Below are 16498 nucleotides of genomic sequence, written 5' to 3' on the forward strand. Positions count from 1 at the left end.
TTTGGAGTTTGATTTAAGGTCGTTTCAAGGTCAAATTGATTTTTTTTATAAGAAATATTTTTTGCGAAATAATTATCTTCTTGTAAAACTAAACCATTCTCATTGAAGTTTAGCAGTACAACAATTTTTTTATAAAAGATATCCCAATCGCTTGATGAGAAACGGACGTGGTAAACATTTCAATAGCATAAACCTCTGGCTCATTACCTACATTCGACCTAATATGAGCGAACTTTTGAAGAAAAAATTTTCATGCAGAAACAGGAAAGCAATTTAGTTTTTATTCTAAAGATAGGTACAAGAAATGTTTGAGTGGAAGCTAAGCATTACGTTCAACCATAGAATGCCAACCTTCAGAATGGCATCGCCTATTCGTCGAGGAATTTTTTTGAACGGTCGTTACAAAACTCTGTGATGTGATTTTTTCAATGCAACACATTTTCTAATCGTTGAAAGTTATTGAGTTGCCGTTGTACTTGAACTGCCTTCATTACGACCATAATAGAGATGATTTTCCTTTAATGGCGGCCAATTTCTGTCGTACGTTAGTTTCTTGTAGCCTTCTTATGGCAGTTTTAACTTCCTATTCATTACTGTACCCTAATGAATTGGACGCATGCTGAATGTTAAGGAATATACGAAACTTTATATTTACATTTTCACCTGATCGATTTCGTAATGGGAAATGTAATAGTACATGTTACTTCATCGATTATTGCTGGCCTATAGTACATTGAAGGCTACCAAAGGGGAAATTCAAATATTAAATATTTAATATTATTGAAGTATGTAATATTTGGCTGACAAATGCATAGAAAAACCTCTTTCCAATCTGAGCTGGATACCCTGTATTAAGATCCTAAAAAGTCCTAAAAATGAAGAATTACTAGAAATACGGAACACATAATTTGACATGCATCTCATATCTACAATTTCTCTAAATTCTTTTGTGTTATCATTGAGTATTTAACCCCAATGATGAAAATCTAATCACATATTCTTCATTTCATAATGATGCCATCATTGCCGAATTGAAAAAAGCAATCTTTATTTCAATTTATCGTGTCCATTTGAATGCCTGTAGAATAAACCATAAAAATTTTATTAGATTTGTACATAATATATTTTCAGCTGAATTAAAGTTCCATTTTTAATGTTCATTTCTATAATTTTCCAATGAATTCCCGGTAAAATTTTATTAGATTGATATACTTGTAAGTATAGAAACGAATCAGAACCATCGATTTAAAATCCCACTCACACGAATTTTTTTTATTTGACATTTGGAAATTTACAGATTATTACCAACTCTATTCTAGAAACAATCAGTGCTTGTTTTCAATCCTTTTAGTTTATATTAGAAGCTTTATGACCTAAACTTCAACTTCATGACCCAGCATGGGCATACTGTATACAGGGTGTTTACCGATGAGCTGATTCCTTGTTCAAAAACATTGATATTTCTTGAAGGAACATTTAATTCAAGTACAAAAAACAAGTTCTCACGAATATCTACTGTTCAGAATAATGAAAGATTGTATAAGCATATGTATAAAATTTTTTTACTAAATATCTCTTTCATTTCATTAACAAAAACGAGAGAAAACTGAACATTTTTTACATGTCAAATCTGAGAATGGGTGCATATTTGACCTCATGTTTCTGGACAAGAAATTACCTCCTGCATTTTTGCCGCATCTTCAGTAAACATACTGTATATCTCAAAATTCTTTCAATAACTTTCAATGAACGAATAAACAAAATCATGCGTTCAGCGGTAAACAAATGCTGCGATAAACATTAACTGCGATTAAAGAACAGGATCACGAATTTCGGTGGTATATATAAGTTGATTAATGTCGATAAATAAACATATGTACATATTATTACCCAACTCGTAACTTTCGATTATTCGTTTTTTATAAGGGTTAAGGCTAAGTTGAATATTCAAGTATGCATGCGACACACTTTTTATCAGCACGAGACTCAGATTATGAATATCAATTGAAGGCGTTAAATTATTGCGTGTACACTCTCTATTTCCTCCTTTAAATTGACTCTGATTGACGAATTTATGACAGGTTGTAAATTTCAATTAGGACCATCAACGTCCCTCAACTCCCATAATTTACAAAGATGAAATCTCTTATCCCTTTGGATTCTCTAGAATCTACAGTAATGCAAAAATTCCTATCTTCGATATTTAGTGCACTGTAGAAAAATGCTCGAACAGGCGAATTTACTTTAAATATAATACTTTACATAAACAGGTTCTTTGACTCGTACAAATATTTTAACAGTAGATTCTTGAGGCCAAGAGAACTAATTTTTTTCTTATACAACTTTTTCTGAATCTGCTCGGTTTGAAAGATACAGGCTGTTGAAAAACCATAAAAAATGTCATTTCAACAATAAATAGGTTGTCCATTTGAAATAACGAAGTTTGTAGTATTTTTTCATATAAGCGACGAAGTCGAAACATTGAAAATATTTTGTTTTGATAGATTAGAAGCGTAAACACTAGTATCCAAACTTTCAGAACCATCATATGATCCGTTCTCCGTAAACGTCCAATAGGCCTCCCACCGTGGGACACCCTGCATGTTTAATTGAGGAGTTTTTCATGCACCATGCATACGACCTTTTTGACTCAATCAAGCTGTCGAAGATGGATAACTTCTTCGTCCTTACATTCAGCATCAATCCATTGGTTAATTATTCCTTTCTTGTATTTGAAAATGAATGGATGCCAAGTGCCAAGGTTCTAATACAATGGGTCATAATACCGATGTAAAAACATTCAAACCGCAATGGGAATACAATATTACGACAGGAAATTGTTGTTTGTTTTGCTTAATTTTTCCAATGGTGAAATTATGAAATGGCGTACCGAAAGAATGTACCTAATTCCATTGAAATTTACGAGGAGATACCTATTTGAATAACTTAAACCAAAAGCTTCCATTTCCTCATGTATTAGTCCCTGTTACATTCCTTCTGGTCATCGTTAAAATCAACGAGGATACCAGTAGCTGTCAGCTACCTAATAATGCCGAAATCAGATACGTGAAACCATGCTATGTTAACGTTTTGTTAAACATCAAATTACACATCACAATTCGATGCTGTAACACATTGTTTTTGGACTATTATCCTTCATACACACTTGGTACATCTTCTCAGTTTTCACAACTTCTGAAGAAGTTGTATTGAAATTATTGCACAAGTTGAACCATACATCTACACATATTCGGCATCTACTGCTTACAGTTTTATTAAGGAATGAAATGAAATCTTTATTTGTGAGATGAACATGAGTTTCAGCCAAAATATATAGAAAAAGGAAATAGTATCTACACTGCGCAAAAAAATTAACGCACATTCTGAAAATCTCAATTTTAATGAAAGTTAACTATACATTGACTTTATAACTTATTTTTTATGTTCTCTCGGGAAGGTTTTGAACGAAACCAGACACATGAAATGAAAGAAAAATTCAGGATTTCACCGAATCTTATGTGAAAGAAGAGAAATGAACAATTTTCAAAATACTGAAATGCTGATAAGTGATTTAATATTTGGTATTTCCACCCCTCGCGTTAATTACAGCTCGGCAACGACGGTTCATACTCAAAATGAGTGATCTTAAAATGTTCTGATCTAATCCTTCCCAGATTTCTCCGAGTTGGATTCCTAAGTCATTAAGAGTAGCTGGATGATTTTCTGAACTTCTCAGCCTTCTATTGAGGTTGTCCCAAACCTGCTCAATCGGATTGAGATCTGGACTTCTTGCTGGCCATTCCATTCGAGAGACTTCAACCTCTTCAAGGTACTCCTGAACGATGCGCGCACGATGGGGTCTGGCATTATCGTCCATAAAAATGAAATTTTCACTAATGTATGGGGCAAATGGCACTACATGCTCTTCAAGAATGTTCCTTATATCCTTATCAGCATTCATAGCTCCATTATCAACGACCACTAGGTCTGTGAGAGCAGTCAAAGATATTCCACCCCATACAATAATCGATCCTCCCCCGAAACCAGTAGTATTCAGGAAATTGCACTGAGCATATCTTTCATGTGGACGTCTGTATACAAGGGAACGTCGATCACAATGTTAGAGGCAGAATCTAGACTCAGCTGTGAAGAGAACTCTTTCCCAATCGGCCTCTTCCCAATGGATATGCTCTCTCGCAAAATCCAAACGCGCCCTTCGATGGGCTGGGGTAAGAGCTGGGCCTCTTGCCGCCGAGGCCTTAAATCATATTCTCTGAGGCGATTTCTTATTGTCTGAGTGCTAATTTGCACCTCATGAGTTTGCTCAAGCTGAATTTGAAGGAGGCGAGCGGTTGCAAACCGTTGTCTCAACGAAGAAACTCTCAAGTAACGTTTTTGAATGGCAGTTATTACCCGTGGTCTACCCTGTCCTGGTCTTCGGACATTCATACCTGTCTCCCTGAATCGCTGCAACATTCTGAACACACTTGTATGGGAAACTCCAAACCTTTTTGCAATTCTTGTGTATGTCCACCCTTCTTCTCGCAAAACTACCGCTTGGGCACATTCCTCTTGGGTCAAATTGCGTGTTTCGCGTTGCATAGCGATCGAGTGTAGAAAATCAAACGAAAGAAAAACTATTGATCACTAGAATTGATCTAGAACAACTGATTTTAGAATGGACCCAATACATTCGAAATCTGATTATATCATCTTTCTTTATTCCTGCTGGGAAAAAACATCTTTATTGAATGCATAATTCTGATAAAAATAATTATCATTGAGAACACCTTTAGTTATAGAATAAATTTGAGATTTCCATAATGTGCGTTAATTTTTTTGCGCAGTGTATAATATGGGAATGTAGGTAGTGAAAACTCACAGTAGGAGGCTTACAAAAAGCCATACACTTCAGAGATTTCTCTTTATCTTTAGCTTGATTATCGAGAGAGAACTCTAAAAATCGCTTGCTCACTGTGTATGCTCTAGCTCTATATGTTTTTTCGAACAAGAGTGTCTAGGTCTAGAAAGTAGATTGCCTAGCTATAGTTATATATTCAAGAATATAGGTATGCATACAGAAATTGAATCTTTTCGATGCTCTTTGGTCCCTGTTTGTAATTTTTGAAAGTCTAATAAAGCTTCTTCTGCATGCCTTCGCACTGAATTTCATGAATGCAATTCTTGGTTTATCAATGATTAAAATTAGGTAGCTATATTCAGTCAGTAGGTATTTACTAAAGAGAAGAAATTGAATTGGCTGAAATTTATGGACGCAACTCACCTGATAAATAGAATTCCCCGTGGTATACGAGTGTATGTAGTGAGATCCGTATTTCCTAATGAACATTATAACGCTAGCCTGATCGCCAATTTTGATGTTGTCAATCTCTCTGGCGACCACGTCCACCAGATTGACGTTGTTCGGCACCCTGCTGAGCTCCGCGTTCGTCCTGAATCTCGACAGCCTCACCAGGATGTAGCAGTGATCCTTGTGGATGAAGGAGGAATTGATGCCCAGGTTTCTGGCTATAGTCTCCGGCGCCCAGCTTCCGGTGAAGGCGGTCCAGGGCTTGTCCAGACGTTCGAACATGAAGTGGCGGAAGTAGGCTTGTAGGAGCTGCTTCAGGTTGTCGCAGAATTCCATGTGGAAGTCGCCATCGAACACCTGGAGATCAAACTGTTTATAGGCGGATCAAATATTAACGAGAAGGAGGCATATTGGACCAAAATACACACTAATCGAGACTTTGACTTCGTGGAATTGATATAGGTATTCCTAGAGTACCTCAAAAACATGGAAGATTCGATACACTTCATCATGGACATCGAGGAATACTAAGTGCCATCCAGTCCTGGTTGAACATAGGAAAAATGGAATTCCCCTAACCTAACCACGACAAATAGAAAGCCACCCTTCACAAAACTGGATAAAAGGTCTTCTAGAATCTGCTTTGATAGAGAATATAAAGATAAAGGATAAAACTAACAGTTAAATTCTTAAGAAGAAAAGCTGTACCGACAATTGAAAAAGTACTACTGCGAACCAGGTCAAACCAAAGCCTAAACTGAACGATAACCACTGTAAGCCCATATCATATGTGCAGAGTTATACGAGAAGATTGAAAGACTTCCTAACAATACTATCAGTGCTAACATAACTGAAGGTGCATCTGATAGACAAAAGAACCAAGAACAGCATTTATGAGTTACCATGGCAATGTGAAAGAATCCATATTAGAATTTTCATCCTTCACAGACTGGGATAAAAGAGCAACAAAGACTAAAGCTTACCAGGAAGAAACAAACAAATCCAAGATCGTCCAACATGCTTGGAATGAAGACCCTAGGCTCAAATGGGTTGATACTATGATAGGATCAGATACCAAAACAAGAAAACTGAAAGGAGAAACGTTTATGGCTATAACTTCGATTTCAATAATAAATGCACAACATTTGAAAAAATGAACAAAAATATGAAATTTTAATGCTGAACCTTCACTAAAATCACACCCAGAAACACTGAACAAACTATTTTCGACTATCTGGTCTACGGAAATTGATAGTAATGGAATGGACATTGACGTGCTATAAATCTATTTATTGTGGTACAAACATTCGATGCTTCTCTGTCTAGCGCGACACTAAGGCAGTGATGTAAAATAAATGAATTTCATATGGCTCCTACCTTTTTGTACGGAAAATTGACGTGACAATGATGTCAGATTCAACTATCTCAATTGTGATTGGCGACACTAACCAACTATCTCACTCCAGTCTTTGGACAATAACAAATGTTTATTTTCCATTCCTTGTATCTATGTTACAAGAGTATAACTGTCGAAACTGAGAATAATTGTTTCCCAATGAAGTTCAACTTCTTCGGTTCGAAACATGATACTCTCTGAAGGGTACTGGTGAATGCTTGCCGAAATGTTGCATAGTACGAAATGATGAAAATGGACAAATACATCATATAAGAACGAACAAAAAGATAGTTGTCACATAGAACGCAATCCAAGACATCACTTTTCGGGGTAGGAAGTTTAAACCAGAAGACACAATGTGTTTTTTAGTCCTCCCAGTATTGAAGTTCCTAAGAAACTTTCAGAATGGCTCTGGAAGATTCAGCCAAACGATAGAGAGCATCTGAGGCACAAGGAACAACATGAGCCCTCTTCACATATTCTGATGACCTCGTGGACTAAACTGTCTACCAAAAGATGAAGAGGTGGCAGATCTGACACTACCCTAGTTCTTATAGAAACACTGGTGCACATTCTGGTTTCAGTACTTTGTCGAGGATTTTCAGACAATTGCCACATATATCTCACAGTCTAGACTTCTGCACGCTATCAAAGCCCTTATTGCTCCAGTAGCAGTGATCTCACCATGCTCACTCTCTACAATATCTCCACTTAGTGACTAGGATTTCATAGCTAACTGTTTCTCTCTTGTGTAAATGGGATTACTTTGGTCTTGGTGGGGTTGATAGTCAACAAGCACCAATAGTTTTATCTTAGGTATTTGGTATATTTAGAGGTGTAGAGATGGCACTAAACGATGGAATGGTTGACGCTTGTCTAGGGAAGCCTCTTAGACCACCCTCGAAGAGATTAACATAATTTATCATTACTCTTTACTCCCTATATTGACCCCGCACCAGGGGCATGAGTAGTATACTTAGTACTATTAATATTTTTAGTGGTAAGTCTAGTAGTTACCTGCTTCCTGTTGTTCCTCGTAGGATACACAGCGAAGGGATCGATCCCGTTGAAAATGTCTATGGTAGGCTCGCGGAATATCCACGAAGTATCGTTCCTCGGCACCACCTTTATGCTGAGACTCAAGTAGCCGTATCTCGTGAAGATGTCGATGGACCTGCCCACCTTGAGCGTGTTCTCATCCGGCTCGAACTCTTGAGAATATCCGATAATGACGGTGGTCAGTAACACGAGCAACTGCGCTCGACACCACATTCTGAAGGGGGCCGGAACCCGCTGCAAATAAAGAAGACATTTCAGAATTTACCAAAAGATTCGCCATTTGAATAGTCTTCGAAATATTCGGTTTTAACGTGAGAAAAACACTCTTAGTTGGGGAGTCGATGATGCTAAATCGGGATTTACTCGAACGTCGTGGAGACCTAGTGGATTTCGAAGATTAGATGGTAGAAAGAAAAGAAGATTCTATAATGTATGCACTTTCAGCGGTGGGGAAAGCGTCTGCAGGTTTTCAAAGATGTAAAAAAAACGTCAGGTGTACATACTCTAGCTAGCGTATCAGATTAAGATATTGTATATGCCCAAAGTGCCACCGATATTATAATAAATTCATATTAATCGACAGTTTGCGTGGTGGGGCTGGCCGTTCGGAAGAGTGAAATTTTTTTTTAAAGCGTGTCAGATTTTTAAAGGATATGTTAACTGGACCCAAAGGAAGATACTTTTCAAGGGAATGACAATCAGGACGTGACGTCACAGCGGTTCTTTGAAAATGCAAAAAAAATCGTTACTTCTACATACTCCAGCGTGTCAGATTTTCATACAGATGGTTAATCTCGATGGTGTAGACGTGTTGACCCATTAATCTGACACTAATCAGGGGGGGTTTCTTAATCTGACAGTTTGAAGATGATAATAAAGAATTTTTTTGAAATATCTCCCTTCCTGTACCACTAATCGTTCCTGTATTCATTATGAAAGTTGTAGAAAATGAAATTCTATAAAACTTTTGTCTGAGGCAGTTTTTCTCACACAGTAGAAAACCGTTATCGAGCTAGAGGGTGAAAAGGGGAGAGGAGCTTAGCCACACATGCGAAAGACCAAGGTCAATGTAGAAACCTAGTCTAAAGTACATTCATCGCCATATACATATCTCAAAAACGTTTAAACGTAGAAAAAATTGCATCGGACAAAATTTGTGGAAAATGTTATTCCCTACAACTTTTATGATGAATGTGAAAACAATTGGAAGCCCAGGTAAGAAGATAATTAAAAAAAACTGATTTTTGTGACCTTTATGGCCAACTTTCATTGTTTCGGCTTGCTGAAACTTTACCTATATTTTTTCCGTTATTCTTGAATCATTAGCTTCAAATTTAGAAAAAAAAGCCACGGCGCTCAAGAATGTACACTTGACATAATGATAACTGGAAAAAAAAAGAACTCAAAGTTATAATCATGACAACCTTCTATAATTCAAACAAAAATGTCTTTTCTGAAGTCGTTAACATTAAAGAGGAACTTTTGTTTCCATACGGGATGATTATTTTCACAAATCTTTGAAGCAACGTACGAGTTGTCTGTCATTGTATGATCACCTTTGCAATTCTTTCAGAACACATCGAGCGTTCTATTACAACCAATTTACAAGTGGTGCAGTCAACATTGCAGGAACCAGATTCGGTCTAAATATAATAGTACTTTCATTACACAAGCTATGTAGAAGTTGATACCAGTTTTGAAACTGGCAATCAGTGTCAGTTATACACGATTGCTACAAAAAAGATTTACAACTATTCATTAATTCTTTCGCAAAAAAATAGAAGAATAATTCTTCTTGGTATTAAGGTGTCTAGAAGATGTACTGAATGGGTAATAGTTAAACAGGAAATTTGTGCAAAACTTCGCCAAAATTTGTCAATAGACATTTTTAAAAATATAAAGATGTATATTTGAGAAATTAAGAATAGTTGGAAGAATTCGAAATTGTTCAATCGAATTTCATTTCATTGTTGAAATCTGACATACTTTCAACACAAACTGAGGAGAGATGAAATCATTTATTAAAATCGATCTCTTATAGTCTCATACAATGTGTCAAGGTTGTATTATAGTTTATAAGCGGACTAAAGACTTAAAATCTAATTATATGAACTTCTAATAAGATTGAAATATCTTTAACTACATAATTCAATTTATGGAATATCTCTGCAGAGGGTTCAGAAGAAAATGGACATTGAAGAAATTTGGTGGCAGTCAAACTATTGAAGCAAATTGAACAACTGAATATTGCTGATGCTGAAAGAAATTGTCGATTTATTCATTCAACTCCAATGATCAGCTATATGCAAGGTGTAAGAGATGTGTAATAAATATTGAGGAATATGTACAGATCATTCGAAATGTAAACGACCTTACAGTTCTTTTAAAAAACTTGTTGTTGTTCTGCAAAAGAGTGGAATTCCTCGAAACTACAGTTAGCTTCAGTTCTCGAAAAACTATGGTTCATTTTTCAAGAAAATGCCACTTGTACATTAAGCCGAATATGTTAGTAAACCTTTAGCTCAATTTCTGAGGCTACATGGATTCACTTCTTCACTTGTTTTCGATAAAATCAAATCAAAAATACAAGACAATTCCTCTCCTCTAATTTTGCATATCAAGCCTATGTTATTCTTAAGGTGTTAATTCAGCCCAAGTGAAATTTCTGACCTTCAATCCGAAATTCTTGTGTTCAAAACCATTCCTCCGATATACCCATTTCCCAAGTGAGAGATGTTACATCACAATTATATGAGAATATAACAGTGACCTCGATCTCAAAGTCTATCATAGACACCATAAACAAAATAACGCTAACAGCTTGGTTATCTCTATAAGTACCTGTTTCGTTGGACCAATTCATTAACACACACCACGCACAAGAATGTTCAATAAGGAACTAGATAATTAACACTTATTCACCAGACAAATGACTAGACAATTACAACTGACAACAACCAGGTTGAAAATTAGTGTGACTTGAGGAAAATGGAGGGCGATCAGTTCTGAGATTTAATGAACACCTGATAGAACGCTACTGAAAGGTTGAGGATCCAAAGATCAATAACGCGAAAGGTGAGAATGATAAACCCATGGACTAATAATAATTATTTATTATTTGTCCATGTATTTGTACATGGATGAACCCTAATTACTTTGCAACGATCAAATAAAACGTGTATAAATTAAAATGGTATTCTCCTAATGCCAAGATTATACTTTGAGGATTAGAGTAAAAGTGCCTGTGTATGTTCCGAATCAATAATTAATCATGGTAATTGATATTTGACACAAAAGAGGCTTTTTTTCAGAACAAAATTATGCTTTATTCATTTAAATGAGGTTTGAAACTGAATTTACATGATTTGCAGTGGGATAAGTTATTTACTTATGTGTATTCTCCTATAGGTTAGTAGTAGGTGAATAACTTATCCTGGATTTTCTTCGAGAGTGAAATTTATTTCAAGAATTGATAACTGCACTCTATCTGCGAATATGGGGTGGTAGAATGCTTGAAAAAACTAATAATAATCATTGAATAGGTGAATCAATAGTCCCAGTTACAATTCTCATGAAAAGATTCAGTTGTCCATAAATGTTTTGAACATGAGCACTTTTAACCTGAAGGGGGCAACAATATTCAATAGCCGAAAAAACCAAATCTGTAGGGCTACCGTTCGTAGAGTAGTTTCATCAGAACCTCAAGTACCAGCTAGTTTATGCAGGATATTATTCCTAGTTTTCAGTTCAGACGCAAATTTTCCAAATGGGCCTTGTATAAATAAAATATACAGGGTGAGTCACACATGGTATATATTCTGGGGAAACAGAAAACTCCGATTGCGATCTAGTTTCAAGGATCAATTCACCGAGGAATCCGATTTCATGAGATGAAATCGAAATGATATAATATAACAATCCCTCATTGAAATTCTTCTCTCGCAACTGGTCACGGGGTCAAGGACTGCTTTTATTATATTCATTCCAATTCTGCACAAGAAGTATCGATTCTTGTTGAAGTAGCAATCGAATTTAATCTTTACGAATGAATGGAAGGATTTTAAAATATCACCTTATTTTTTAATCGAAGATGGTAAAATTGTAGAATTTTTTTTCTAGTGTACTTCCATTATAAAAATAGGAAAATTTGCTGTAAATGAAAGTCAATGAAAAACTATCAATGACGTGTAAAATACAAATAGAATTAATTGGCTAGGTAAAGATAAAGCCAGTTACAGTATTGTTCCAGAACAAAAAAATTAAATTTTCAATGAATTGCTACTAAAGCTGATAAGTACCTCTTGCTTTTCTGGCAATGAAATTTGGGAATCGAATACAAAAATACTAACAGCTCTCTGAATTCCTTTGATTCTCAAAACGAATTATTCTCAGTTTATTTGTCTTCGATCTATTGGTGGAAATTGTTACAAAAATCTAATGCCATTCGAAAATCCATAACAACTGGATTTCAACACAACATTTCAAGTGAACCTTTGTCTTTGTATTCATGATCGAGTGATATAACTATGCAGTGTTACATATACATGTAAAATCTAACATAATTTCTCATATTAATCATCATATAACACGAATAGCTTCCGCTCGTTTCTGATATTATCATAAGTTATGTTTCATAGAACTGTGTGAATTTGGCGATAGTGAATATCTTCAATATTCATTATTTTCCTAACGATTACTCAAACAATATTTTACCATTTTTATCGGGGAAAGGTGAAGGAGGTTTAGAATTCGGTGTTGAAATATGTAATGATGAATAAGTCGGAAAAATGAATGGTATATAGCTATCGTGGATTGGGTATCAAGGATTGGCATGATCTCACGAGATTTGAGGTTATGAATACAGCAGATAGCTGCAAGTTTGACGAGGGAAACTCGTGAATGTCTTCCTCCATTATGGAAGACTTTGATGAGTCTTTTTTGGTCGGTTCTTGGCTCATCAGAGTTTTCGTATGAGACTCCCACACCAGTTCGGAGTTGAAGGATAGTTTCGGTCATTTTGCTCCACAATACTGTGGTTTATTGACTCTGCTTCTGCTTTGAATCTCAAGTTATCAAGTATCATAATCCATGGGTTTTTTCCCCAGGTATGACGTCTTCATCTTAGCTCGAAGGATGACCAAAAGGTCATCGATTTATTACCGTATTCAATGGCTACTTCCTCTAATACTGCCCTGTCCAAAGTTGCCTCAGTTAGAAATCAAACTCTCGCTGACGCGATTACGCAATTCGCGAATAAAAAAACCCGGTTAAATTGGCTCAAAGAGTGCAGTAAACTGCCAACAATCACGTTTTAATTAGGCTTTCGTTCACCTTGGGCTCTGGAGGATAGATCAGCCGGTTACCATTGTTCAGGAAATCGACGATTTGAAGAACACATTAGGTATTTCTCTTATCTGGACGCAATAACACAGATCGATTCAATTTGTTGGCGTCAGTAGGTATGTCCGACAATTTTGTAGCTACGTAAAACGGACGATAATGACAAGTGAAGTTCTAAACGATCTGTCGGTGGGAAAACGATATCGATCTTTTCTCAGAGAGAGGCGATCAAAGTATTGCAACACGAGGCTACAACGAAACAATTGAACCTTGAGGGACCTTGAATAAAAGGATATTGTTTCTTCGCGAATTTTCGGGAAGGTTAGCTTGAAAAAACGACTTTCAAGGAACATACATGTTTTTTGTGTTAGCTACTTCTTCACAACGCAATGAGAGAAGATTTTCGTATATCAGAACTCCTCCAGATATGATGTGGGATGATCATATCGTGTCCTGCCTCCATATGTTGAGATTGAGACAGAATATACGTACATATTTCAGAAAGATCCCAAGATTTGGTAAAATCATGTCTTCGAGGAACACTCGCTGAATGTTTCAAACTGAATATCTCCTGTAAAGTCATGACAAAAGTGTATTTCTTAAATGTAATGAGAGTAATCGAAAAAAAAACTGATTTTTTCAAAGTTTTTGTCGTTTCTACAAAAAATTCTTCACCTGTCTAAGAAAAACAGAAATCCTATTGTCCATCCTACATTGGTTGGACATAGCAGAAGCTATCCTTGAACATTCTTATGGTGGGTTAGGTAGGATTATTTCTTGCATGACTAAGTGCTTCCTTGAATGTTTAAAACACCGCTAAATTTTTCATACTTCCTTCAAAAAAATATTATCATTAGTGGATAAAAACTTGTTGAGGAACATTTCAGCGTAAAATTTATTCTATCCCAGATAGAACACACTAAATTATATAGATCAACACGTGAATCAAATGAAGGCATAATCAAGTTCTATTCAATTACGATGAGTCAAAAATGGACTTACAGTGAATGAAAGTGAAAATATCTCGACCAGTTCAATTTCAATTAATTCGATAGATGTTGGTCAACGTTTGACCTAATTGCAACGTTCAAACTAGATTTTTAAGTATTTTCAATAATGGACATTACATTTCGAAAAAGGACTAATAACGCTTCGAATTTTACCAAAGGTTCATTATTTCCGAATTGCTAAAAAAATTCTAACCATGACCAAATAAACATTCGGAAATAATCGACCAATTGTTCCTTTTATTCCATTATTCCGATTATAATGGACAAATGCCCAAGTGTCAAAACCTGATTTTCAGAGGAAGAAAAACCGATGCATTTGTTCTGACATTGCATTATCTCTACCTACCTTCAAATCAAGGGTGGAGGAATTATAATAGCAGCCATAAACAAACCATACGTGACATTCTAGAATCTAGAGAAACAGGATCAATAAAAGGTACTTTCCCTGGAACGCAGACAAAAACTTAACACCCCATTTCTCTGGTGATGACTACGTTAGTCACTGTCAAAATATGTACCTTCCTACGTGTGTAGACAGGTGAAAATGTGATTTGTTATTGATCCTTTCTTTTATGCCTGGTCGAGAAATGTTTTGGGATAAGGGGGCTTAATTCCTTTAAGTTCCAATCGGTTATGCTGAATTGACTGTATGGAAAAAGTCAGATTCATCTCATTAAAACGGTGACTTGGTTCAGGAGATATAATTTCCTATCAATTAAGAAAAGCAGCTTGTTTATCAGAATCTAGTACTGATCATACTACATGGGTATAACCCTGTATACAATTTTCACAATAATTATTATTGAAATCGAATTCTTCTTTTCGATCCAATCAAATCAATTCGTTACTCTATCTATTTATTTTCATTACCCTAGTTTCTAATCACGATGCAGTTTCTATTGGATTTCAGATCACAATGCAATACTCTTTCGTTTTTACCCATTATCAAGCATTGAAATGGATCAGATAACGTAACAGAATCACGATCTGTGAAGTAGACTGCGGTCAAGTACGTAAGGATAAAGCGTATAATTCTATTATAACTGCTCACTCTTATTGCTTCTCGTTATGTCAAAATTTTTAAGGTATTGAGTTTTACATAAGTCATCCAAATCTGTTCAGATTCGGATGAACACAAAATAGAACAATGTGCCTTTTGGGCAGAAGCAAGAATCATATTTGACCACGAAAATGATAAACAAATATCTCTTGACATTTAATTTTTAAACTGCCTGTATTATTTCAATGAATTGAATCAGATTCCTTCATTTACTGATTAGTTGATGTTGATGTTTGTTAAATAACTTTTTCATAACAAGGAATGAGCATTTGATATTTGTACGCATGTGTAACTTGATTGACTCTTTAAGAATTGTCAAAAATTTTGATTTGGGAAAAGCTGTATTAAATACTATCTTTCAGTGAATTTATTCCCAGCTAGATACACTTTTCAAGTTGTATAATTGTGTGGGAAGATACTTGAGAGATTATTCAGTAAATGCGTGTATATTAAAGTCGGTTAGCACAGTGAGGGATCTTGGGGTATTGCTAGATACAAATTTGAGTTTTATAGAGCACATAAATTACGTATCATCAAAAGCTTTAAGAATGCTAGGCTTCATTAAAAGACATATGCAGGACTTTAATGTCTCTTCTATTAAGACAATGTACATAGCTCATGTGAGAAGCATTGTTGAATATTCATGTGTTATATGGTCACCTCACTATGCAGTGCATATACAAGCCATTGAAAGGGTCCAGAATAAATTTTTGAAATGGATAGGATACAAATGGGGATTAACCACTGATACTATTCATTATGAGGACATTCGAGATAAATTATCCCTTACATCCCTTGAAACGAGACGTCATAACTTTGAAATAATGCTGGTTTACAAGATTTTGCACAATTACATCGATTGCCCATATCTACTACAGAGGATACATTTAAACGTTCCTCAGAGAAGTCTCAGAACTTGGGAACAATTTAACATAAAGTTTTGCCGAACCAATTATTTGATGAATAATCCTCTTGATAGAGCATTGCGGGCTGCTGGTTCGGTGGAGATAGATCTTTTTCATGTTTCAATTTTTCAACTGAAGAATTATTTTAGGAATCTTGAGAGTTTTCACTGATTTTTGTTCATTTCTTCTGGTTGATATTGTTGTAGGTTCATTGTAAATATGTAAAATGGCTAGTCCGTATATAATTAAATAAATAAATAAATAAATAAATAAAATAAAGCATATCCAGACAATTTTTTCACGAGCTTCCATACGTGGTAATTACAGGATTCCCTGCTAATCTCTAGTTCTCAGTGTTAATTGAGTGAATACAATAAGTTAAAGAAAATCATTAGATACGGTATTCCACGTTCTTTT

The 16498-nt window shown here is 35.5% G+C and overlaps 1 protein-coding gene across 5 annotated transcripts in view; it reads right to left on the bottom strand.

The window, feature by feature from the left end:
- The window catches only part of LOC123309795 (torso-like protein), a 42088-nt gene that overhangs the window by 3450 nt on the left and 22140 nt on the right, over window positions 1–16498 (bottom strand). For all 5 annotated transcript variants that reach the window (XM_044893066.1, XM_044893063.1, XM_044893065.1 and 2 more), the window contains exons 2-3: window positions 7725–8000; window positions 5285–5668 (exon numbers count right to left, since the gene is read on the bottom strand). In XM_044893066.1, coding sequence (XP_044749001.1) covers window positions 5285–5668; window positions 7725–7979 — 639 coding nt within the window. In that variant the 5' untranslated portion in view covers window positions 7980–8000. The remainder of the gene's footprint in view (window positions 1–5284; window positions 5669–7724; window positions 8001–16498) is intronic.

Source organism: Coccinella septempunctata, chromosome 3, assembly GCF_907165205.1.
Source record: "Coccinella septempunctata chromosome 3, icCocSept1.1, whole genome shotgun sequence".
In the NCBI taxonomy this organism is placed as follows: Eukaryota; Metazoa; Arthropoda; class Insecta; order Coleoptera; family Coccinellidae; genus Coccinella; species Coccinella septempunctata.